This window comes from Lepidochelys kempii, chromosome 9, assembly GCF_965140285.1.
Source record: "Lepidochelys kempii isolate rLepKem1 chromosome 9, rLepKem1.hap1, whole genome shotgun sequence".
Taxonomy (NCBI): Eukaryota; Metazoa; Chordata; order Testudines; family Cheloniidae; genus Lepidochelys; species Lepidochelys kempii.
In genome coordinates, this window is record NC_136388.1 from 22,173,485 (window position 1) to 22,200,412 (window position 26,928).

The following is a 26,928-nucleotide window of genomic DNA, read 5'->3' on the forward strand; positions in this document are numbered from 1 at the left end:
TAACAGGCATGGCAATATGGGCAGATGAAGCTGTATGAAGGATGTCAAGCAGCTTATGATATGGTTCTTTAACCTCCTCAAGAGGTATCTGCAAAGAATTTATGACCCACTTGATAAGGTCCTGGAACTATTTAAAATAATCAGCCACACATGGTGGAGGTGGCATGACCGCTTCATCTGGGGATGAAAAAGATGTTGGCTGGTGAAGAGATCTTTATTAGCCCTAGCTTTGAGTTCCTCAAAATTTTCTTCCTTAGGTCAGAGTGTCCTGGAGAGGGCAGGTGATGAAGGCTGTTGATCTCTGTAATGGGTGGTGCTTGAGGTCCTAGAAAATTGCTGTCAATAGGCTACCCAAGGGTCCCAGTATGGCCAAGAAGGCAGTACATATGGCATGGATAGAGTCACCCATGGGTGCCCAAACCAGCAAGATGGTGGTTGTGGATGTCTTTCATGAGCGAGATCAACTTCCTCAGAGCTCTCTGAAAAGAGCCTCTATAGGGATGGAGTGGAGAACCTTGGACAGATACATTGGAGACTGAGGCAAGATCTTCATCAGAATCCCCCTCTACCAAGTCACTCGGAAGCAGAGGAGCACCAGTAGAAACATGAGGTGAAACCGTTGGTACTGAGTGAATATCTGGAGATCTGGAGGTCCTCAGTATCAAGAGTATATTGGAGCTGAGCTATGGTAAGTTGGGCATCTGGGGGAAAGCAAAACTCTTGCAGTACTGAGAATGTTGTCCCATGTCCATGGCCTGTGACAAAGTTATGGCTGAGGAAGTTGATGTTACCATGAATCTCGACCGCTCCAAGGTGAGAGTCCAGATAAAGCCTGAAGGGGCTTCTTTGGTACCGAGTGAGAAGAGGTAGTGCTCTTCTTGCCACCTTGCTCCATTGATTGTACTAATGACCTCTTGGAGCCCAGGACTTCACAATCCTTAGGCTTAACTGTACCCTTGATACCCGAGGAACCACCAGCCTCATGGCTACCAGATCAGAGAACAGTGGCTGCTGAGGTCATCAGAAATTACTACTTCTTTCAAGTAGATTCCCTAACCTGGAGAACTCAAAGGACAGTCTTTGTGAATCTTATGAGAGGAATCTTGGCTCTTCCTCTTTGACGTCCTCAAAGAGTGCAGTTCGGAGATGGTGGAGGCAGTGAAAAGGGACAGGAAAGTCGAAAACCAGAGCTGCCAAGGCTACGCTGGGGCCATACATATGACTTGAGCATAGTGGTGCATGATTGTTAGCTAAACTCTGAAGTGGGATTGGTGGGAAAGCATACAGGAGCTTGCCCATCCAGGGCAACAGGAAAGCCTCCAAGAGGGAACCTGGGATTGTGACCTTGCAGGGAGCAAGGTGCTGCCACTTCCTGTTGATTATTGTTGGAAACAGGTCTACCAGAGAAGTCTCCCACAGATGGAAAATGCCCATGGCTACATTTGGACATAGAGAACACTTGTGGTGATTCATAAACAATCTGCTTAGGTGGTCTGCAAGCTTATTTTGCACCCCCCAAAAGAAAGAAGCTGTGAGGTCAATCAAAGTGGCAATGCAAAAGTCATAGTTGCATTGCTTCTTTGCAGAGCTGAGGAAAGTGGGCCCCTCCCTGCCTATTGAGACAGATCACCACCACTGGCTCCTACCCTTGATATGGGGTAAGAAAGCTTGACAAGCCAGTTGGATAGCTCTCAACTCCCTTATATTTATGTGTAGTGATAGTCCTTTGTGGATCATAACCCCTGCCTCTGAAGAGAATCCAGATAAGCCCCCCATCCCAGGGTAGATATCGCTGTCACTAACATCAATGAAGGCTGAGGTGGGACAAACGGAACACCTACACTAAAAGGGTTCATCCACCAGTCCAAAGAAGCTAAAATCTGAGAGGGTAACCGTACTCCTAGGCGGAGAGGGGGGTTGGCTCAGAGCGAATAGGGAGGCCAGCCAAGTCTGTCGTTCCCTGAGGCACAATCTGGTATGTTGGACTGCATTTGTGCAAGAGGCCATGTGCCCCAGAAGCCTCATATGATTCCATGCTGCCGTAGTTAGGTGAGCCTTGAGATCAAAGATGACCGATTCAATTATCTGAAATGTTGACTATAGAAGTAAAGCTATGGCTTGAGTCAAGTTCAGAACTGCCTGTCTGAATTCTATCCTCTTCACTGGGGAGAGGACAGACTTCTCTGTGTTGATTAACAGTCCCAGAGCATTGAAGGCTGACTGGATAAGAGAAAAACTGGATTGTAACTGAACTCTTGATCGGATTCTTACCAACCAGTTGTCCAGGTAGGGATACACTTGCCCACCCAGTTTCCTCAGAAAAGCAACTCCCACTGACATACATTTTTAAAAAAAAAACTCTGGGAGATGCAGACAGACCAAGGTTTATCATTTTGAATGGGTAGTGAGGATTGTTTATTAGGAACCTTAAATGCTTCATATGGCCCTGAACTGAAATGTTTATCCCACTTCCATGGTGTTTAAGACCGATCAGTATGAAGTGATTCAGGCATCATGCACCTAGGAAGTGAGAGGAACCCTTCTCTTGCAAACACAGGGAAAGGAGAGGCTGGAATGTTGGAGAGGTATCGTGTCCTTGACCAACCCATCAAAATATATGTTTAGAGCCCCCAGGGTGCCAAGATGAACTAGGAGCTCTTGCAGTAGAAGGGGGTGGGGTCTGTATCTATAACCCCTATTCCTTTTTCTTAATAGATCTTTTTTAGGTGCAAGAGTAGCATGTCAGTCAGATTGCTAAGGACGAAAATGCTTTCTTTTTGGGGTAGGGTTACATATGCCCAGAGACTTTAGAGTCACTCTGGAGTCTTTGAAGTGTCATCTGTCTGCACTGAAAATAGAGATGACTCTTCAAATGGCACGTCCTGAACAGTCTGCTGGACTTCCTTGGGCAGCCCTGAAGACTGCATCGATGAGCACCTGTGCATGGTAAAAGCAGAGGCCATGGCCCTAGGAGCCAAGTCAGCAGCATCCAAACCAGCTTGCACTGATGTTCTAGCCACCAGCTTTCCTTCATCTACCAGCAAAAGAAACTCTTGTTCCCCGCAAAAACGACCAGTCCTTGTGGCACTTTCGTGGGCGGCTTATGCCCAAATAAATTAGTCTCTAAAGTGCCACCAGGACCCCTCATTGTTTTTGCTGATCCAGACTAACACGGCTACCACTCTGAATCTTGTTTCCCGTGCTCTAGTAACTTGTCTTTAAACTATAATACCAAGTCCAAGATATTAAAGTCATGCTGGTCTAACAAAGCCTATTGTTCTGAAATTCTAAGTTGTAACCCAGCCCTAGAACAGTTTTTCCTACCAAACAGGTCAACTTTTTGCATCCTTTGATTTCGGGGTAGCAGCCTGCTGCCCCTGGTATTCCCTTTCGTTGGCAGCTGCAACAACCAACGACTCCAGGAATGGGAAAAAAAATACTTGAAGTCTTGGGAGAATACTTAGTATCAACACTTATCCCTCTTGGATATGTGATGAAGTGAAGAGGAAGTTTGCCACAGGGCCTTGGTGGGCTCTAAAATTGCCTCATTAATTGGTAAGACCACAAGGGACTGCCCAACTGTGGCCAAAATATTAACAGCTCTATGGGATGACTCCTAATGTCCTTCACTTGAATATCCAAGGCTGAAGCAAGACTTTTCAAAATCTCCCGATAAGCATTGAAGACATCAGGTAGGGTGAGGACCCTTTCACAGAAATTGCACTATCTGGGGAAGAGGAAGATAGAGACAATTGAATTTAAGGCTAAGCCTCCTCTGGTAACTGACCGGCAGGATCCTCCTGTACTCTTATCTCCTGACTTGGAAATGGGAGGGAACACCCCAGGGATTCCAAAAGGGCCACTGAAAAGGCGGGGTCCCAGCACCTTCCCAGCCACATATCCTACCAATGCAGCATCTCAGGGGGCAAGGTCTCAGAAGGGATTCAGAATCTGAAGACTAAGCTTCTTTTGACCACAGAGGGGCTATGCCCATTAATACTAGTGCAGAGAACCCAGAGACGACTGAAACAAGGCCATCATTGCCAGCTTTCCATTTTATGATATTTCAGGATGAGAGCACTGACAAACAAGTGACTGACATGGAACCGAGCATTGAACCAATTGAACCAAGACAGTGTGAGCTGATGGTACTGGTTTCCTGCACCACTGAGGAAACTGGCACTGACAAAGACAATATCCTTGCTGCTGCAAATGCCTCCAAGTGTAGTTCGTACAGGAACGGTCTCAGTTTAGTGAGTAACCAAAGACGACAGCATTGTAGAAGTTGAAGATGATGCTTGGGGTTCTGGACACAACGGTACCAGCCCCGTGCCAGAATCAACTGTGCCTCCTTAAGAGACGAACTGGACAAGGAATGCTTAGATTCAGGATGCACACTACTCAACCCTTTTGCCCCCTTCTTGGTGGGCTTAGGAGCTGGAGATCTTCCTCTTCCAGTCTCTTCCTTAAAAACCTTGTACTTCACCCTCAGCACTGGAGACTGTGAGCAGTACTGGGACTTCAACACTGGTGGAGTGTTTTTCCAAAGCTAAAGAGGTTGTCCCTCCCACCCCCCTCCAAGCAGGAAGGCTCCAATAGTGGTCTCAGAGAAGCTTCTGTCAAAAGAAACTTCAGCCTAGACTCTTTGTCATTTTTGGTCCTAGGCGTGAAGTCCGTACAAATTTGGTAACAATCTGATATGAGAGATTCACCCAGGCACTTTGAACAGGTGGCGTGTGGGCCACTCACAGGCATTGGTTTGGAACAAGAACAATAAGGCTTGGAGCCCAGTGACTGAGGCATTTCTCGGTACCAAAACCAGGACCTCAAGCAGTGAAACCAAAAAAAACAACATTTAAAAAAAAAAAATCTAATCACTAACACTATGAATAAGGTTAAGTTTTTGTCATGGACATTTTTAGTAAAAGTTAGGGGCAGGTCACAGACTGCTGTGAGTTTGTGTTTATTTTCCATGACCTGCCCCTGGCTTTTACTAAAAATATCCATGACAAAAGGGGTAGGTTGGTTCAGCACCCACTGCTGCTAGGGCTCCCAGGTCCCCCTACCCCTGGGGCTGGGCTGCTGTGCAGGTGGGGCTGGCTGGGACCTCCAGCCCCAGGGCAGAAAATGTCATGGAGGTCAACGGAAGTCACGGATTCCATGACCTCCAAGACATAATCGTAGCCTTAACTATGAACAACATGTAACCATCTACAAAAAATAAAGGACACAGAGAACTTCCTAAAGCAAGACCAACAGATCCAACAACTGTCACATGTGGTAAGAACGAACTGAGGGGAGTTGGGGTGGTTCCCCACTTTATGCCTGCTCACAAGGGTTCATGGTGGTAGACGATGCCCGAGCTGCTCTGATGAGGGAAAAAAGGGAAAAAAGTTTGACCACAGGATGTGGGGCACACACAAATCAAGAGTAGAATGCACATGTCCAGTCACTCAAAGAAGAACTAAAGTTAATCCACAGTCATTCTGTTAGATTACAGTTCTAAAGTTGATGATCAGGGAAAGATCCTTTCACAACATAATCGCTAATAGAAGCTGGATCCATAGATCTTACAGTATATGAACACCATTTTGAGAATTGGAACGATATAGATTGGTTACAATACTAAAAATTTTTTAAAACAAACTAGCGTGATGACATCAAAGTAACAAGAAAAACTGGGGAAGGGCGATAGAAACTATTTAGATCAAAGGCCTAACAAACAATTAGAAGAAATTACATCTAAAAGAGTCAAAACATCCCGGGCTCCTTCAAAGAGTTCTCCAATAGAAAAGGAAATACAGGATTTGATATTCAAAATATTTCTAGTTTAATCACCCCCTGCAAAAGAAAACCCTTCAGACCTTCACTAAACTTCATAAAGCAGTAAAAGAAAACCACAACCCAATTATCTGCCCTCTTCTTTATGGGTTATCTTTAAGGACATCCTCTTTAAAAAAAGGCATCTGCTTGAACTGCCATTTTATCATAGAACTATGCTATTCTTGAAGGCACAGTTCTGAACTATAACCTTACAATCCAATCTGCATTGCAGCACTGCCCTAGGAACCAGAATGTGAGAGAGTCATAATGTGGCTGTTTGTGAAAAAGAGACCCACAATCTACACACCTATGCAGAGGAAGAATGGCAACCTAATGGCAGCTGCTTTCTGTCCCTCTGCAGGTTCTGCCAACGTAGGAAGCCAGTGTGGTAGTTAAGGGGGCTCATAGCTGCATAAGATGAAGCAATGATCACAAATGAGCCCTTTATGCTTTACAATATGTCACGCATAAAAGGAGAATATTTTCTGTAATAATATGTTCATCAAGTACCATCAATCCTAATTTGAAATATGAAAATACATCATCAGCAAGTACAAACTTAGTGGTCATTTGAGATGTCAGTAATACAGACTTGGTACAAAAGACCACTTGGTATGGGAAGAGTCAAAACAGAAATGACAAAACAGTTTGTTTTCTGAACTCAAAGCTTTACATGTGCAAAGTGCATGACATGCTATTACAGTTTGTGAGATAATGGAAGTACTTACTTTTCTACATCTTTCAAAGCTTTATTCTTAACTTTCATTTCATCAGCAAGTTTACTATTCTTTGTATTAATATCTTTAGTGTCTTCATGAATTTTTTTCTTTTGGGTTTCCATGTCAGTTATCCGATTCTGTAGGTCATAACTAGAGAAAATACATATATTTTACATATTTGAGGATTACAAAAAAGCCACTTGTATCAAATTTACTAGAATTTAAAAAAAAAAAATAGATTTGAGAGCTTTGGAATCCTACAATTACAACAAATAATCACTGTAAATTAAATATTCAGTCCTCCAGCTGATCATTGCTAGACAGTCTTGTGCACTTAAAATGGGGTTAAAGAAATCCAAAGATTTTACAGTTTAAAAAATGTAAATAATTTCAGGCTTGTCTATATGGTGGAGTAATGTGTACTACAGAGGTGTAATTTCTGAAGTGCACTAACATGTGCTCATTAATTGGTCCATGTAGACCCTGTTGGTACGCACTAAAGTTTTCCTAGTGCACTTTAACATAATGCAGTATTATGTTAACGGATGCTAGGGAACCCTGAGTGCACACCAGTAAGGCCTACATGGACCAATTAATGTGTAACATGTTAGTATGCTTTAGTAATCATACTTCCTGTAGGGCACACTGCTGCTTGATGTAGACAAACCCTTAGTTATCAATTTAAAATATCTAGTTTCTCTTGAAATTAGGAGGTTGGCTTAAGAAGTCCACCAGCCAAACTACATTACTTTGGGTGGGGGCAGTGGGGGAAAGGATGAGATTAAAAACAGGTTAAAAAGTGAAAGAAAGCTGGCAACCAAGTTTTTAATGTGCCAACATGGACCATTGCTATTTGAAAGTATTATCTAATATTTTTAAACTTAATACTTCGCATAAATGGGCACTCATTTTACTTAGCATTCTTTTAAATTTGCACTAGTCAGTGAAACTTTTGAGTGTTCCTGGAGAGTCATGCAGACAAAATATTTACAAGTGAAAATATGGAGACAGGGTAGCTAACTAGTAACTGCACTACTAATATGGAAACCAACATTAAAAGTTCAGAAAGGAAGGTGGTACTTGCATGTAGTATTGGCAAATACGATTCTTTTCCTTGAACATTTTGTTTTCCAAAGAAAGAAATTCAACGGCTTTGTTTCTCTCTCCTTCTAAAGCATCTTTTTCTTTCTCCACCATTTTAACCCTGTTTAACTACAAAAGATAAATACAACATCTAAGTCAATTCACATTATAAGAGCACTTAAGAGAAAGAATAATGAACACTGTGAAAACTGATCACACAATATATGGCAGTCAATTAAGATCATATACAGGAAAAAAAATCCAAAATTAACTTCACAACACAAATTTAAGATTGTGAGCTTTTTGAGGAAGGGACCTACTGAATAGCACAATGGAGCCTGAACCTATTTAAGGATTCTAAGCAATAATATAGGACAATCAAGAACATAAATTCTGCCTAACCTAAAGAATTTTACAAGAAAATCTCCACCAGAATATACAAGACATGGAATCATACTTTTTTTTCGGAACAAGGGCTCCCACTTGTGCTAATATCAGTTCAGTCAAACCAAAGGTAGCGCAGGTGGGAATTTTTTTAAAAAAATCTTTAATGTAGACTGCTTAAGTGTATTATTTTTGCTAAATCTGTTGCTCTTGAACAACAATGTTTAAGTAGCCCCTTTTCAGCGTAGGTGCTTATACAGCCACCATTGTTATAGTAGAAAACTACTTCCTAACTATTTAAATAAACTTTCTTACTTCTCAGTCTGCAAGGAGAAATGGTTTGATAACTTTGTGCATCAATAATTTACGAAGGGAAAGCCAAGTCAAATAACTTAGCATTGTCTTTAGTTCTGAAAGTAGTTAAATTCTGTAGTTATTCTTTTGAGAAAGCAAGTTCTACAGTCTATGTCCAGCTTCTGTGAAAGTTTTATTTTCTACACTTGCAAGGCTCCTCATATTGTTATGAGTGCTTCTTTGTTCCAGTGGAACACTTCTTCAACCTTTTTCATACCAGAACTACTGTGGAGTTTCCTGCTTTTCTCCTATTAGCAATGTAGGACATAACCTTGATAACATAAGAGAGGCAAATGGGAGAATCCATGTTATATCCTGTACTTGAAAGAAACTGTTACTTATCTGTATTCTGTTTTTCTCTGAGATGTTGTGCCCATGTTGTACACATTTCACTCCAGGGGTGTGTGCCCAGTGCACTTGAGTCAGAGATTCCAATCAGCAGTACTGTCAGAGCTGTTCCTGCATGTCCTTGTGCCTCCAACCAGGGGCATACAGGGTGGGGCTGCCTCAATCCCCTCTCGATTCCTTTGCACTAGAGTCCTGATGACATTAGACTCCGAATAGTGGGGGATGGAGAATGGGATGTGGAATATGTATATGTGCACAACATATCTGAGAGAACCAGTTACTGTACAGGTAAATAACTCTTTCTTCTTTCTGCACATATATATTGTGATGGGGCAAGGCCAGATGGCTATGGAAAAGTAGTGGGAGATAGACATATTAGCTCCAGGCTAAACAAATCCCTGCTACCAGCATAAGTGAAATGGCAGCTGCTCCAGGTTAATTAAGACACCTGGGGCCAATTAAGAACTTTCCAGAAGGCAGGGAGAATGCTAGGTTGATTGGGACACCTGAAGCCAATCAGGGGCTGGCTGAAACTAGTTAAAAGCCTCCCAGTTAGTCAGGTGGGTGTGCATGTCAGGAGCTGTGAAAGGAAGTTGCGTTGTTAGAGAGGCTGAGTAGTACACACCATATCAGGCACAAGGAAGGAGGCCCTGAGGTAAGGGTGAAGTGGAGCTTGAGGAAGTGAGGGCTGCTGGGGGGGAGTAGCCCAGGGAATTGTACATGTCATGTTTCTAAAAGGTCAGCTACCATAGCTGATACTATTAGGGTCCCTGGACTGGAGCCTGGAGTAGAGGGTGGGCCTGGGCCCCCTCCCTGACCTTTGCCCCAATTAATCACTGAAACTGGGAGACAACAGAGACTGTGCAAGGAAGGATAACTTCTCCTCACCTCCCTTGCTGGCTTATGATGAAAATGGCTCAGTAGACTATGACCCTTGTCTCGAGAGAAAGAAGGGTTACATGGAGGGTCACAGTGAGCCTCTGAGGCTAGCGGGACCCACGGAGGCAAGGACAGAGCTTTGTCACAATATATTCTATGTTAGGTAATTCCCAAGCATGAGCCCAATGGTAGCCGGAACTCAGAAAATATTTAAACAATTTTCCACAGATGGTCTTTCTGCTGTACACTTCGGCAATTCATAATGCTGCATGAAAGCGTGAACAGAGACTCAAGTTACTGCTCTGCAGATGTCTATAACAGGGACGTTACTGAGGAAGGCTGCTGAGATGGTGTGGGCCCTTGTAGAATGAGCAGTAATTCTCTGATGGTGTAAGACTTCCAAGCTCTTAACAGGTTCATGTAGATAAAGAAATCTTATTAGGTAGCCTCTCCTTGAGAGCCTTGTCCTCTCATTGTCTCAGCCTAAGACATGAAGTCTGAGGGAGGATCTAAAAGACAGAGTCCTGTCAATGCAGAATGACAGTGCCCTGTGCACATCCAAGCATGCAACGTCTCCTCATACTTATGGGTGTGCAGTTTAGAAAAGATGATCAGTAGGTCTACCACCCGATTTAGATGGAATTCTGACACACTTTTGATATATAGTGTTGTTGTAGCCGTATTGGTCCCAGGATATTAGTGTTTGATAGAAGTTTCAGATGAGGTTGTAAAGATGCTTTGTCCTTAAATTATACATGGTAGACCTGCAACTCCCCCATTCTCCTAGCAAAATGTGAACACTAAGAATGCTGTTTTAGCAGACAAATGAAAAAGGGAGCAGGTGGGTAAGGCTCAAAGGGTGGTCTCATACACAATGACAAGACCAAGTTAAGGTCCTAAGGCGAAAGTGTAGGTCATTAACTGCAACCAGAGGTTCTTTGAGATGTGTCATTCCGATCTGTATTCCACATGTGGGGTATGCATACATGCCATGGGCCCAAATCCGAAAATTATTCAAAGCAGTGTCTGTTGACCCGCATGTGCGCAGTAGCTCTCCTTGCATTCCCAACCTAGGAGATAAGATTCAGTGTGGGTCTATGCCTCTGGAGTTCCTCTTCTTACTGCAAACACAATAGGATCTGAAGCAGAGGGGATGGAGGGGAGGTAGTGGAATACAGATAGGGACCCCACGTCTCAAAAAACCTCCAGTTACAGTAAGTATCCACCACCACTACTCTGAGTGATGATCCCTATGAGTATTCCACAAGCAGTGTTCAGACTGGAGGAGGGTGCGAGGAAGCTGGTATCAAAGATGCTGAAAATACTGCTGATTCCACCAGTGATTAATAGGTTGCAAATGTGTGGATCAAACTCCAGGTGGCTAGCTTTACAGATATTTTGCAGTGGGAATGTCTGATAAGGATGTCATGGAGGCAGTTTGTGCTTTTGTGGAGTGACCTGTGAAACCCATAGGGAATGTTTGTTATCTTGCAGCACTTCAAGATGCATCGCAAGACCACTTAGAAATTGTCTGGGAGGCTATGGCTTGCTCACGCAATCTTTCTGCTATGGGGATAAAATGTCTTGGTGATTTACTAATGGGTTTGGTAAATTTGCAGATAGAATGCCAGGCCACGATGGACATCAAGGGAGTTAAGTCTCTGTCACAAGATGGCTGCCCCACCCAGGGGGTCCCCTGGATAAACACGAATACTGTATGTTGCTAATGCTGTTGCAGGCATTGCAAAGCATTTTGGGAAGGGTTAAAGGTGTGAGTGTGGAGTGGAAGATTCCTTTGCAGATTGCGACAGGCCAAAGAGGGAGGGAGGGAGAGAAAGGAACGGGTTAACTTGACAATTCAGCTAGGCTTGAAGATAAGGAGCTGACTCCAGTCCAAGGCCATTGCACTCTGATACTCCCCCCGCTTCTGTCTTGGCAGGTGAGTGCATCCCCCCCCACCCCCCCACACACACACCAGCTGTGAGAAAGGAAGATTCAGCTGCGCAAACCTGTAGGGACTTCAAAACCCAGCAAGACAGTGAAGGCCAGCAAGGGGGTAAACAACCACTGTAGCGTCCGTGAAGCCAATGTGTTTTTGGGAAAGCTGAAGAAGCCACTAAGGCCGGTTTGAACTGGTACACAGAGCATGGGGAACAAAGGTCCCAGAAGGAGACGCCCCCAAGAGACCCCAGGGACTTAAAAACCCTCCTGGGAGCTAAGGCAAATCGGAGATCAACAGCAGACCCTGGACAATGCGTGCATGGGACAAGAACTCCTGTCCACCCCTCCCGCTCTTCTTCTTACGTTACACCCAGGCTTGGCCAGCCTCGGGTAGTATGAGTGTGAGTATGAAAGTGGGTCAGGGCTTGGGGCACTAATACATCCTTCCTTCCTTTGAGTGACATGGGGAATGGAATCCCCAGCACTCTCCGCTGTTTTATTATTTTAATCAATAAAGCTTTAAAATTCAGTTACTTGGTGTGCTCCGTCATCTCCTCCCCAAACGATCCTGTGGCCTCACCCTGATCATCTGACGCCTCAGACAGATTGGTAACAAATCTGTCACAACTTATCTTCAGAAGCTTGTCCGAGGGGTCCAGGAAGGAATTGGCAGGAGTATGGGACTGGCATCATTGGCATGCCCCAAGGATTCCAGAATGACCATTGAGCAGGCCACTGTCCCTGCTGCCATACCCCCACTGCAGATGCCGCGCCAGTCTCGTGGGCTGGCGGTGATTCATCCCTTCTTGGCTGAACTCCCGCTCTGACTCAGACCACTGCCCCTCTGGTGAGCAGGGCAGAGCTGTGGAAGCCTGAATCTACCAACTGACCTTCACTGGCGATCAATGAGAAGAGGGCAAGTATCAGTGCCTGCTCAACGAGTGGTACCAGAGAGGTGAGACTGGTGTCATGATGGGGAGCGATCCCGCAACTGTGGGGATCAACGCCTGGGAGATCATCTATGCCACAGCACAGATTGCTATAGCAATCCCTGGCAGAAGGCTCACCAGTACCAAGGGTACGGGGACCGGTGCCTTGACTTCGGTTTCCCATGCCTCATAAGGGAGAGTGAGACATTGGGGACCTGGGTCTTCTGGTCAGCGACCAAGGTTGCGGGACTGGGGTCCTAGGCTGTATTGATGGGGACCTACGCATAAGGTCCAGGACTGAGGATATTCCACTGCCCTACAGGGTGGTCCCAAGACGGGCTTGCCCTAGGAGAGTGGGGCCCTAGCCGAGTCCGGCACAGCATGTGTAGTGCCGGCCAGCTTACGGGGTCTTTAGCCACCGGGGCCACTTCGGGCAATAAAGGTTGTAGGAGGAGCTGGGGTCCCCTGCAGCTCCTGCGAGTCGGATTCCTGGCTGGGCTAGGGGTCCGACCACAGCAATACCCCCATGAACCTCCTGGGTGAACATATGGCCTGACGTAAGTCCTTTGCCGAAGGCCCCCTTCCCCTCTCCTGCCTGGGAGCCCTTCTTCTGCCACTTCTTAGGCACTTGCGAGGGGGGAACAGTGATGGGCAGGAATCAGTGCTGGCGGTGCGCTCCACACCAATGCCAAGGTGCTAGGAGTGGAATCTGAATGGGAGGGCCCTAATGCAGGAGGAAGCAGACTCCATGAGGAGGGCCCTCAAGCGGATATCCTACTCCTTCTGGGTTCTAGGGCAAAAGTTCTTACAGATCCTGCACTTGTCCTTTGTATGGGACTCCCCCAAGCACTCAAACAGCAGTCATGGGGATCACTAACAGGCATCAGCCTGTTGCATGATGAGCATAGTCTGAACCCTGGGGAACGGGGCATGCCCCGCTGCGGGGCGAAGTCCCAGCCAGGACTATCTATTAAACTAACACTTAAACTAATGGCTAACTAAGTACCTAAAAACTATATACAAAGAAGATAATAGCTGTTAAGAACCACTAATGCTCTTGCAATGCAAGACGAGGTGCTCTGACCAACTGTCACGGGCAGTAAGAAGGAACTGAGATGGCATAGGGCTGGCAGCATCTAATTTACCACCATATGAGCACGGGACTCAAGAGGGCGCCACAGCCAACCCTACGGATACGGCTAAGGCAAAAATCTCTGACAACTGTGCACATGGGCATGCACACACCTAGAGTGGAATCAAAATGAGCAAGCACTCAAAGAAGAACTGCTAACTGTGGTATGTAATCTATTGCTTAAATCATCTTCTGTACTAGATGATAGCTAATTTGATGCCAATTTTTAATAAGGTTTCAGAAGCAATACTGGCAACTATATGCAAGTAAGACCAACTTCAGTAGCAGGCAAATTGGTTGAAACTATAGTAAAGAACAGACTTATCAGACACACAGATGAATACAATTTGTTGGAAAAGAGCAAACATGGGTTTTGTAAAGGGAAATCATGCCTCACTGATCTATTAGAATTCTTTGAGGGGGGCAATAAACACATGGACAAGGGTGATTCAGTGGATACAGTGTACTTGGACTTTCAGAAAGCCTTTTGACCAGGTCCCTCACTAAGGCTTTTAAGCAAAGAAACCAGTCATGGGATAAGAGGAAGGTCCTCGCATGGATCAGTAACTGGTTAAAAGGTAGGAAACAAAAAGTAGGAATAAATGGTCAATTTTCACAATGGAGAAAAGTAAATAGCGGGGTCCCCCAGGCATAAGTACTGGGATCAGTGCTGTTCAACATACTCATATATGATCTGGAAAAAGAGGTAAACAGTGAGATGGCAGAATTTGCAGATGATACTAAATTAATCAAGATAGTCAAGTCCAAAGCTGACTGCAAACATTTACAAAGGTATCTCATTAAACTGGGCGACTGGGCAACAAAATGACAGATTAAATTCAATGTTGATAAATGCAAAGTAATGAAAAATGGAAAACATAATCCCAACTATATATACAAAATGATGGGGTTTAAATTAGCTGTTACCACTCAAAAAGATCTTGCAGTCACTGCGGATAGTTTTCTGAAAACATCTCTGAAAACTCAATGTGCAGTGACAGTTAAAAACAAAACAAAAGAACCAAGCTTATAATGTTAGAAACCCCTTAGGAAAGGGATAGATGCTAAAATAAAAAATTTCATAATGCCACTACATAAATCCATGGTATGCTCACACATGGAATACCGTGTGCAGTTCCGTTCTCCTCATCTCCAAAGACAGATACTAGAATTGGAAAACATACAGAGAATGGCAACAAAAGTTATTAGGGATATGGAGCAGCTTCCATGAAAGTAGAGATTAAAAAGATTGGGACTATTCAGCTTGAAAAAGAGACAACTAAGGGGAGATATGAGAGAGATGTATAAAATCATGAATTGTGTGGAGAAAGTGAATGAGGAAGTGTTATTTACCCCTTCACATAACACATGAATCAGAGATCCCACAATGAAACTAACAGGCAGCATGTTTAAAATAAACAAAAGAAAGTACTTCTTCACACAATGCAGTCAACCTGTGGAACTCATTGCCAGGGGATATTGTGAAGGCCAAAACTATAACTGGGTTAAAAAAAGAATTAGGTAAGTTTTTGGAGGATACGTCCATCAACGGCTATTAGCCAAGATGGTCAGGGATGCAACCTCATGCTTTTGGTGTCCCTAGGCCTCTGAAAGCTAGGTGCTGGTCATACCTGGCAGAATGGCAAGAGTAACTTCTCGACTATCTATTGGGGCTCAACTGTTGCTGCAGAGATACCAGTGTGACTATCTCCTCCAATTCACCTGAGTCCAAGAACGGCTCCATCAGTAGTGGAGGTGTAGTTGGTAACAGGAGATATCTGCCAGATGTTGGAGGTAAAGCTCCTGGGACAGTGATATAGATTTCTCTTGAGTAAGGACATCCCTCAGAAGGGCTGGGACAGACAGAAATGGAAACTGTGGATAAGGGAGGAATATATCTTCCGGCATTATACAAGGTTCGGTATCCACTTGTGTCCCACGGGTTCCCATAGTTAAGTCTGACAGTCTCTAGATAGATGAGGCAACACTGATGATGGGTCTGGACCAGTACTCAGACACAACTGGTGAACGTCGAGTCTTATACTTCAGTACTGAGAGAACCAGCGGATCTTACTTTTTATGCATCTTGCCCTCCAATCTGGGGGTCTTCATCAGAGCCGGTTCCTTAGGTTCCGCACATCTCACCCAACTGAACAGGTTTGGGGAGTGTCAAGGTTCCTTCCCCACTCTGAATGCTAGGGTACAGATGTGGGGACCTGCATGAAAAACCTCCCTAGCTTATCTTTACCAGCTTAGGTTAAAACTTCCCCAAGGTACAAAATATTCCACCCTTTGTCCTGGGGTTGGCCGCTACCACCACCAAACAAATACTGGTTATTGGGGAAGAGCTGTTTGGAAATGTCTTTCCCCCCAAAATATTTCCCAAAACCTTGCATCCCACTTCCTGGACAAGGTTTGGTAAAAAGCCTCACCAATTTGCCCAGGTGATTATAGACCCAGACCCTTGGATCTTAAGAACAATCAACAATCCTCCCAACACTTGCACCCCCCCTTTCCTAGGAAATGTTGGATAAAAAGCCTCACCAATTTGCATAGGTGACCACAAACCCAAACCCTTGGATCTGAGAACAATGAAAAAGCATTCAGTTTTCTTACAAGAAGACTTTTAATAGAAATAGAAGTAAATAGAAATAAAGAAATCCCCCCTGTAAAATCAGGATGGTAGATACCTTACAGGGTAATTAGATTCAAAACATAGAGAACCCCTCTAGGCAAAACCTTAAGTTACAAAAAAGATACATAGACAGAAATAGTTATTCTATTCAGCACAATTCTTTTCTCAGCCATTTAAAGAAATCATAATCTAACACGTACCTAGCTAGATTACTTACTAAAAGTTCTAAGACTCCATTCCTGGTCTTTCCCCGGTAAAGACCAGCATATAGACCGACACAGACCCTTTGTTTCTCTCCCTCCTCCCAGCTTTTGAAAGTATCTTGTCTCCTCATTGGTCATTTTGGTCAGGTGCCAGCGAGGTTACCTTTAGCTTCTTAACCCTTTACAGGAGAGAGGAGCTTTCCCCTGGCCAGGAGGGATTTCAAAGGGGTTTACCCTTCCCTTTATATTTATGACAGGGAAGAAGTATGTTTCTCATGGACAGTCCTCAATGGGGATCTGTCCTTGCATCCATGAGAGCATCCTCTACTCTCATGGGGAACCCTCAAAGAAGAGTCCTAGCTCTTAAATGTTGAGGGCTCTGCTCCAAGGCACATGTTTGGAGGGGCACTGCAGGCCAACGTAGAGGGTGGTCTCCCTGGCCTGAGTCAGAGAGGGGCCTCATAGCCCTCTCCACCAAGTGCTTACATAGGTGAAGCTCCTGGGCTTCTCAAGTTCTGGGTGGCAAGGGGCAACAGATACTGTACTTCACAGAGTTATGTGCCTCACCCAAACTGCACAGGCAGCGTTGACGTTCGTCACTGATAGAGAAGGATCAAGGACAGGTGATGCAATTCTTGAAACCCAGGACTTTGGGCACAGTCCTAGAGACAGGGAGGGGTTCACCAACCAGGGAGAGACACAAACACTCTATACTACACTAAAAAATTTAACTACAAATCTAACAATATAACTGTTTACAAATATTTTCTTTATAGGTCATGAAACCAAGTAAAGGAGGATACAATTCCAACTCGGGCTACGTGGCAGTAGAGAAGCAACTGGAGAGGCACCTGCACTGCCTCTTATACCTTTGGTTGGGAGCACAAGGATAGTTACTACACATGTGCAGACCAACAGACACTGCTCTTAAGAATTTTTGGACTTGGGTGCATGGCACACATGTGTACCCCACATGTAGAACACACATAGGGACCATCACTCAAAGAAGAGCTGGTACTGTAGCCTGTGGATAGACTAGTCCTTTTAAGACTCTCCTGACCATAGGGGGTTAGTGGTGGTGGTGGTGACTGGTCTTGAAAGGCCAAGATGGCCACCAGATGAATTTTAATGAGCTCACTGGCAGGCCTGATTCTTTCAGTTCTAGTAGGTGTTCCAATATCTTGAATCTGTGATGCAGATGGAGATAGAGCATCCAGATCAAGAACCTTTTCCACTTAGCCAGATAGGTAGCTGTTATGGATTCACAGGGTCTGGGATATGGCCCAGCCTGTAACCAATCCCTTGGGAGTGACCCCTTTTGTGTCCTGGACCCCAGTGATTCCACAGAGTTCCAAAGGGGTAGGACCTTGACTCCATGACTCTGAAAAACTGGACCTTTGGGCACCAGCAATCCTCGTCTCTGTCCCTGACTCCCTGCAATGAATCCAGTCAAGCCAGACTCCTGCTGGAGGCTTCTCCATACCTTTCAGGGCACAATGTTTAGTCAGTATTTGCAGCGACACCCAGGCAACGTATTAGTCAGCTGGCATGCAATTTTGAAATACAGAGAAGCAAGGGTTAAGAAAGAGTTCAGACTGGCTGAAGCCAGGGCACCCCAAATCCATGCTACGTAGGAACAACCTATGCTCCCTTCGTCTGTCCCTTTTTGTCTACCAGCCCATGTGTCTCTGTCAACAGAGCTCTTAATACAGCCACCTGACACCTCTTGTTTTACAGCCATGCTTTGTTCACATTTTCAGCTGCCTCTGCAGCTAGGTGTTAATTTTGGTCTTCGAGGTTCTCATTGTCTCTATAGGGTCTTCCATTCAAATGTGTTGATTCCAGCCCACACAGTCCTTGTAGCTTTATGGCAGGGGTGGCCAAAATGTGGCTCACAAGCCACACATGGCTCTTACTGTTAACATGCAGCTTGTGGAGTCCCACTTTATACCCCTCCCTCCATTTTCCATCTACCAGACAGGGAGGTGGGGGAGGGGAAGGGGGAAGCTTGGGATCTGCACCTTGCAGCGGGGTAGTGGCTTGTGGCTTCTGTCCAGCAGGGAGGGAAGGTCTCGGGGTGCGCTCCAGCTCTTGAAATTCTGAAGATTGTCCTATGTGGCTTGGAGAGTCAGTAAGTTTGGCTACCCCTGCTATATATCTCAAATACCTAGACTGACTTCCCATGTCCTAAGGAGAAAATGAATTATTTCCCCCAAAGGGTAACAATGCCAAGGTATCAAGTCATATAGACAGGTCATAAATATATTACAGAAAATTCCCACATTTGTCACAGTAGTTCTAGAATAATTTTTTTCTTCTGAACCAGATGAAAATAGATTCTATCTATAGCTGTTAGCCGCCAAACATCCATGCTGTGAGGCTGAGACTGCATGGATTGGAGTGCAGCACCTGACTAATGCTATGATATACAGAGAGGACTGGTAACATGAATGGAGGTTGGATTGAAAGGGTCTGCAGGTCCAAGTACTAATACTTCCTCAGCCAAGATGGGGCTAAGAAATATCATTATGGAGTGTTCTTGTTTCAGCTCTCTGTTTACTTTGGGAATCAGTAGATTGGAGGGTATTCTTACAGGAACTCCAGTCCCCAGTGTAGTAGGAATGCATCTTTCACATAGCTTGGGCTCTGACCAGCCATGGAACAGAAGCAGCCGCACTTCTTCTAGTTTCTGGTTGCAAACCAGTTCATATTGGGAAATCATCAGCTCTGGAATACTGCCCACAGTATCTTGTTCTCCAGAGACCGATCATGATTTCCAATGAACTTCCTGCGGAGATTTTTTTTTTTTTAAATTGAGTACAATATTCTTAAAATAAAAATTAAAGGCACTCCGCCAAACAAAAACCCCTAATTTTTCCTCATGAATGTTACCTTTATACTTTCAATTGCTTTTCTGAAGTAAAAAGTTCCAGCAGTTAAGGATTTTGTTCTATATTTGACTTTTAGAGAATGAATGCTCATGAGGACTCACCTTCTCTCCTCTCTGCTCATTTAACACCTCAACTCTGCGACACAGAACTTGAATGGGATCTTTTAACCGTCCTGATCCTATTAGGTCCTCTAAGTATTCAAGCATACCTTCATCATGTTCATTCTGGCCTTTTGGTTTCATCATTGCAATCTGTTCAACTTCCCCCTTCAAAAAAAAAAAAAATTATTAATCTAGATTCTATCATTCTTAGGAGGTTGGGGTTCTTTCTTTAAGAGAAAGAATATATTGGGATGCAGATAACATGAAGATCTTTACTATTCTAAGCCACTTATGTGACAAGTCAGATGTTATAAATTACAACATAGTAAGGCAGCAGTCAGAACTAGTTAGTCACAATACCCGTATATCTAGTGAGGCAGTTATGAATATAATGAAATTTTCTCCCTCTGAAGATACTATGGTGATGGTGTGAAAGAAAAAACATCTGTTCTCCATAGCCCAACCTCCAAACTAAACTTCATCACTCTATAAAACTTCAAAGCACATCTCCCTCGCCTGAGAGGGGAAAACAAAACTAACAAAAATGACAAACCCATACCATTTAAGACTGTTTTATTTACATAAAAAAGTATTTAAGATAGTTTGATCAGGAGTAGAGCCCTATTAAAAGTAGTAGTTTAGAAAAAAATGTTTCAGGAGCAGTGTTCTGATTGGTCACTTGAACCTTTTGGGTGTCCAGTTGGACATTATTAAAAAACAAAAACAACAAAAAGCCTTATTAAATACTTAACTTTCCCTGCTATATTTATTTCTTCCTGAACAGCATTATCTCAATGTATATACCACAGAACATTTTTACTAAAAACAGCAGCAGATCTAATTTTTTATTATAAGGTAGAAAGGGAAATGACTTGTAAAAGAATTATAAAAGAATTTGATGTGAAGATAAATGTAGTTTAGCTCTTGCTGTAGTAAATGGAGCAAATTTTTTATTTTTAAAATACCAAATTACACACATCACCATATGCTTGGAACAAAGTGGTGATACATTTTCCAAATTCATTCAAATCATTGCATAATATTTAGTCTAAATTCAAAATTGTAAAGTAACAAAAAGATATCAGAAGTGCATGTATATTTAATACATTTATTATTTGTATTGCCATAGTGCCTAAGAGCCTACTCATGGACAAGGACCCCATCGTACTAGGTATTACACAAAACAGACCAAAGAAGTCCCAAACAGTTTATAACCAAAGACAAGCGTTTTAACTATGTGGATGGATAGGAAAGGCGATATCTTAGAGATTGTTATACAGCAAAAGTCTGCAAGATAGAAATAGCTTGGGTGTGAGGATCTAGAAGGAAGTCAAAGTCGAAAGCGATACGTAGGTTAAAGACCTCATTAACAGGCAAGATGGTAGTATTGTCCACAGTGATCGAAAAAGGACATAGGGAACTCAATCTCTGTTTTAGCCATGTTTGAGCTTGGACTGATGGCTAGACATCCACAAGGAGATAGAGAGACAGGCCAAGATTTTAGTTTGGACAGAATGGGAAAAATTTCTTACTGATAATTTCCTTTCTCCTAGCACTGTCTCCCAAGATTCTGGATATCTGGGCTGCTCCCTTCTACAGCTCATGGAGGTGGATAAAAGATTTGGCTCCATGTGCCCTGGCTACTGACAAATAAGTTATTCCAAAGAAGTGAAAAAAACTTGAATAATGAATATTCCAGAAGTAATGAACTAACTGTGTCCAGCAGACAAAACAGCCAAGAAAGCATTGGGTCAAATCCAAGCAGTGCTCCATTTGTGAGGCAGCCTTCTCAGGCTCAGCAGATACTGAGTTGTACCCAGCCAGTTGACCTTAACTCTATTAGGTCTTGGGGCTATGAGTTGAACAGGAATGTGGGACTGCCAACCCACCAAAGCAAACGTGACTCCAATGTGGAAAAATGGACCAGGAAGAGAATAAGGAAAGACTAACAACTAGAAGGACTCGGGCAGCCTAAGAAAGCTGCCTCACAAATGGAGCACTGCTTGAATTTGACCCAGTGCTTTCTTGGCTACTATACCATGCCTATATAAGGGCAGAATAGCTGGCAGGGAGACACTATGGTGGAAGTTCAGGGTGGATTAAACCATCAGATTGCTTAAGACCAACCCAGGGAGGAGGAAAGACGATTGAAAAAGAGAAACTGCTTGCTGCTGCCCCCCCAAAAAGGAAAAAATAATAATGGAAGAGATAAAAAGAGCAGTAACTGCCAAATGACCGCTGCCACCGAGGCAGAGAATCTGGTGGCAAGAAGGAGCAAAGGATACATGGCCAGTGCCAGATCTTTGATCCACCTCCGTGAGCTGCAGCATAGAGGGGAGCAGCCCATATGCTCAGAATTGCGTGAGATGCTGTGCTGCAGAAACAGACAGGTCAGCAGTAGATCTGAGAGTCATCAGCATAGAGATGGTATTTGAATTTGTATTTGCAGACGAGGTTATCTAGAGATAAGATGCAGAGGAAGAAGAGAAGGGGACCAAGGAGAGAGCTTATTGGCACTGTCAGAAAGTTGAATAGAGGATGAGGAGGATCCTCTGAAGGACTTATTATAGAGGTGGAGAACTAGGAGAGAGGAGTTACAGAAGCCATGATAGTACAAGATTTTAAAAAAAGGAGCAACAGCCAACTGTGTAGGTGTCTAACATCAAGGAGGAAGAAGATGGGGTTCTCATTTTGAACTTGTCCCAAAGTCTGACCTCTTCCTAGCCAGAGTGGTTTCATTTACTTATTTGGTATAGGATGACACCTAGTGGCCTCACTTTTCTCTCACTAGAAAATATGCAAGCCCTGTGCAGTTGAGCAGAAAAGAAAAAACACAGTAGAGCCACATCTTGTTAATTTTACATGTTTTATGTACTTATTCCTCTTCCTGCACAAAAAACTCCACATTAATATTGAGTCATATGTAGGAGCATTTTTTATTCTTTTATTTCAAAGCTATAAAAAAGTGTAGCCATACAAACTTTGTTAGTTTTCTTTATTGGACAAACTATTAATAAATACTAATGTCAGTAGGTATTAAAGTGACACAAAATAAAGCAATCCTTTTTATAAGCTATCACATTACATACCCTTATTACCAGAGTATACAGTATGTATACCAAAATGCAAATATTTTCTCATGAGTACAGTTCAACTGGGCTACAGTTCTTATTGCTCACTAAATTAATGGAATGATTGGTCTGTTTATACATTAAGGAAGATAAGTAACAGAAATATCTTTTTTTTTTAATTCAAGTGTTGAATTCAACAGATATTTCCAGCAGCTTCTTTCCACTACAGGCACTGTAAAAGTTAAGAATGCATTGTATAACCTCAAGATGGCAATTATACAGTTTGACCATGTATCCCTTCCAGATGTTCAATTCTAACTAGATGCAAAATACATAACTAGGCCAGGGTTTTGAACACCACTCGTGCTGTTCTAAGGGAGCTATCACATGCTTGCTCTTGTCCATAACTTGAAAGAGTATTTAAAGAAAACAGCACCAGCAAAAGTGAAACTCAAGAGACAACAGACACACACATTCAGGGAGAAAGAGGAGAGCGATAAGCTTAAGCATATCTGGTATAGCTCTTGTGCTTGGAGGAGAAGGAAAAACCCTTAATTTAAAAATACTAGGATATACTATTTAAAGGAATGTCTAACAAATGTAGAAATTCAAGTTGACACCATCCCTCCAACATCTATAAACCTCTCATAAAAAAAAAAAAAAAAATCTCAGTCTCAAAACTGTGCCCCAAGGAAAATCTTTCAACAGTTTACCTTAAATTATATGCCTCTTACTGAAAAGTGAATGTCTTGGGGCAGGGGCAGAAGAACACACTGGTGTAATGATATATACATGATTATGTATGGATAGATGTATAAGTGATATCTGTGAAGGACCACCATCATTGACTATAGCATAAGAGCTCCTTTGATGTGCTGGACTTATGTTTCTAGGTGTCCTCGATCCCAAACAGAGATGCCCAGAGCTTGAAAAATTTCTTCAGTGCTCAATAATTCCAAGAACTAAATCAACTCACAAAGAGAAAACACCTCTTTTCTGTTTTCCCAGTGGTCTGGTTTCACCGCTGAGATTTTTTAGTCAATGAAGGCTGGGCATCCCCCTTATCACTAACTGGAACATATGTTACACCAACCTTCAGCTTTAGATTAGAAGACAGCCCTCCTATGCACTGGTTCAGGACCGTGTAGCCCAGGGGTAGGCAAACTATGGTCCGCAGGTCAGATCCGGCCCACGAGTTGTTTTAAGCTGGCTTGTGAGCTCCCGCTAGGGCGCTGGGTTGGGGGCCACACCACGCAGCTTGGCCTCACTCTGGCGCTTCAGCCGGGGCACCGGATTTGGGGCCGCACTACTCAGCTCCCAGAAGCTGCAGCATTGCCCCACTCCAAGGGTTGCTCCACATGTTGGAGCTGGAGAAGGGACATGCCACTGCTTCCAGGAGCCACTTGAGGTAAGTGCAACTCGGAGCCTGCACCCGAGCCTCTCCCCAAGCCCCAACCCCCTGCCCGAGCCCTGATCCCCCTCCTGCTCTCCAAACCCCTCAATCCCAGCATGGAGCACCCGCCTGCACCCCAAACCTCTCATCTCCAGCCCCATCCTGCACCCCTTCTGAACCACTCAGTCCCAGCCCAGAGCCCCCTCCTACACCCCAAACTCCTCATCCCCAGCCTGCACCCTCACCCAGAACCCTCACCCCCTCCCACACCCCAACCCCAATTTTGTGAGCATTCATGGCCCTCCATACAATTTCTATTCCCTGATGTGGCCCTCAGGCCAAAAAGTTTGTCCACCCCGGTGTAGACTGTTCTTATGTCATTTCTTTCCCTTGCTTCTTTAGCTTCGCTAGCCTTACTCTCTATCCAATTTCCCCCGCCCCTTTTTTTTTGCATTGTTTCTTTACTGCTTTGTCAAGGTTCCTGTAGGTTTGTTTTGTTTCTTCAGTTACATGTTATAGTACTAGAGCCTTTTGTTTTCTGCTTTGTCTATAAATTTTCCATGTTTCTTCTGAGATCCACTGTTCTTGCTTCCTCTCTTTCTACCAATTATCTTTTCAGCTGCTTCTAGAATAGAAGTTCTGAGAAGATCCCAGTATTTTTCCACTTGGTTTTCTTCAAGATCTTTAAGGGCCTCAAACCTATTCTTGACCTCTATCTGGTACTCTTTTCATATCCTACAATCTTGTAATTTCTGTATATTGAATAATCTGGGTCTGTGTTCTTTCTTTTTAAGAGTTTTAAACTTCAATTTGATGTTTACTTTCAGCAAATAGTGATCATTCCCTGTATCTGCTCCTCTGAATACTCTTGTGTTTAACACTGATATTTTCCACCTCTGACTAACACAGATAAGTTGATCTCTTTGTGCACGGCCATCTGGTGAAATCCATACCTTTTTGTGTATGTTTTAATGTTGGAAGAAAGAGTTGCAGATGTTAAGATTGTTTTCAGCACAAAATTCAAGAAGTCTTGTGTCATTGCCTGTCGTTGTTCCAGTTGTACGTGGGCCGATGACTGTTTCCCAACCTCTTCTTTCATTTCTGATCTGGGCATTAAAATATCCCATAACCAGGAAAGATTATCCTTTGGTATTTCTTTCATTACATCGTTTAAATCTGCGTAGACTCTCTCTTAGATTAAACAGGATAGGGATCAAAATTAAGAAGTGTTCCAGTGAAAGGGAAACAAGGAGAAATTTTGAAAACAGGAGGAACAAGAAAACAGATGGATGGAACACTTCAAAGAAGTGATAAACCAACCAGAACCAATTACAAGACTGCAATATAAGAATGATAAACCATTAGATATAGATGTATCTGAGGTAAAAATCGAAAAAGCATTGGAGAAGCTGAAAAACAAGGCAGTACCTAGTTGGACAGCATTCATCCCAAGATGCTTAAATATGGAGGTGAACACTGGAATCAGTCATCTTTTCGCTGTGCAACAAAATATGGATGGAGGCAAAAGTGTCAGAAGAATGGACCCTCGATATCATAATCAAATTACCAAAGGTGATCTAAACAATTGTTCAAATTGGAGGAGAGCAACGCTTCTATCTGTCACAGGAAAAGTATTAGCACCATTCCTCCTGAACAGAAAAAGAAAGGGAAGATGGATACCATCTTATGTGAACAACAATCTGGATTTAGACAAGGGAGACCCTGCACAGATGCTATTTTCACCCTGAAACAGATTACCGAGAACACAATTGAATTCCAAAGCAGTCTTGCCATCACTTTTGTGGACTTTCAAAAGGCATTTGATAGTATAAACAGAGAAACAATGTGGAAAATTGTGGAATATGGAATTCCAACAAAATTAATTAACATTGTGAAGGCATTTTACTCTAACTCAAAATGCTGCGTTAAAATGGAAAATAGATTGAGTAAGCCCTTCAGCATCAAGACAGGTGTAAGGCAGGGATGCGTCCTGTCTCCTTTTTTGTTTATGCTAGTCATAGATTATGGATTAAAACAATGCGACAGTGATACATATGGCCTAAAATGGAACAATTCAAGGCTATTTGATCTAAACTCTGCTGATGACATTGCTCATCAGTGAATATGACAATAGACTACAAAAATGCACAAGCCAAGTAAGAGAAGTAATAGAGAAGATAGGTTTGAGATACAATGCAAAGAAATGTAAAGTCATATGAATGGGGACTATAGGGACAGAAATCAAAACTGAAGAGGAGAAACTGTAGAAGGTGGATTTCTCAAAAGTGGTCTCATGTAATCTGAATTTTATTTTTTGTATTGGTCAAAGACTTAGTCTTCGTAATACGTAAAACACTGAATATTTTAAAAATTACTGATTCAAGTGGAACTTTCCCAAGTTGACGCTTCCTCAAAGAATCTAATTCAAACCAGATTTGAAGAATAAGCAAAGTTTGAAAGACATAAGAATTGAAACTAAGGCACAGAAGCCTCACCATTCAGGTCTGCAAGCTATTTGAGGGACGATGGACATTCCAGAATCTTCAAGATTCATCACCTTGGGGAGAAGGCATGACATCAACATAAAGGCCACTTCAGTCTCTGACTAGTCTCTCTTACTTTTGGGTCTTCAGATGCAGGGAAGCACTGTGCTAGCAGAATACCACAGCCCGATTCCTTGATTGAAGTTTGAGTGCCTACTCAGAGTCCAGAATATGAAGAGTTTGTAAATCCTTGTTATTATAAGTACCTCATTTTTTTATTTTTGACCCCGTTTTTTGATTTTGTTAGTTTAACTGGTTGTTGTCTCAGCCTAGTTATTTTTAGAATGTGGAAGAGCAGATGTGTGCATACATGTACTGTGAGCACCCACAAAATTCACATGGGGATGGCACCTGTAAGAAATATACCCCACATTCAAACAGTCGTAAATCTCTCAAAATTATTTTAGAGCATGTTTCGCATTTAAAAGTGTTGAGACATGCTTATCAAGTGTTCTGCTAACGCCTGTTTTTATAAAAAAAAATTCTGGGGGCCAGGGGA

The 26,928-nt window shown here is 43.2% G+C and overlaps 1 protein-coding gene across 2 annotated transcripts in view; it reads right to left on the reverse strand.

Annotated features, from left to right (window-relative positions):
* The window catches only part of SMC4 (structural maintenance of chromosomes 4), a 95,275-nt gene that overhangs the window by 53,447 nt on the left and 14,900 nt on the right, over nucleotides 1–26,928 (reverse strand). For both annotated transcript variants that reach the window (XM_073359522.2, XM_073359523.2), the window contains exons 6-8: nucleotides 19,423–19,587; nucleotides 7,627–7,754; nucleotides 6,552–6,692 (exon numbers count right to left, since the gene is read on the reverse strand). In XM_073359522.2, the coding sequence (XP_073215623.2) occupies nucleotides 6,552–6,692; nucleotides 7,627–7,754; nucleotides 19,423–19,587 (434 nt within the window). The remainder of the gene's footprint in view (nucleotides 1–6,551; nucleotides 6,693–7,626; nucleotides 7,755–19,422; nucleotides 19,588–26,928) is intronic.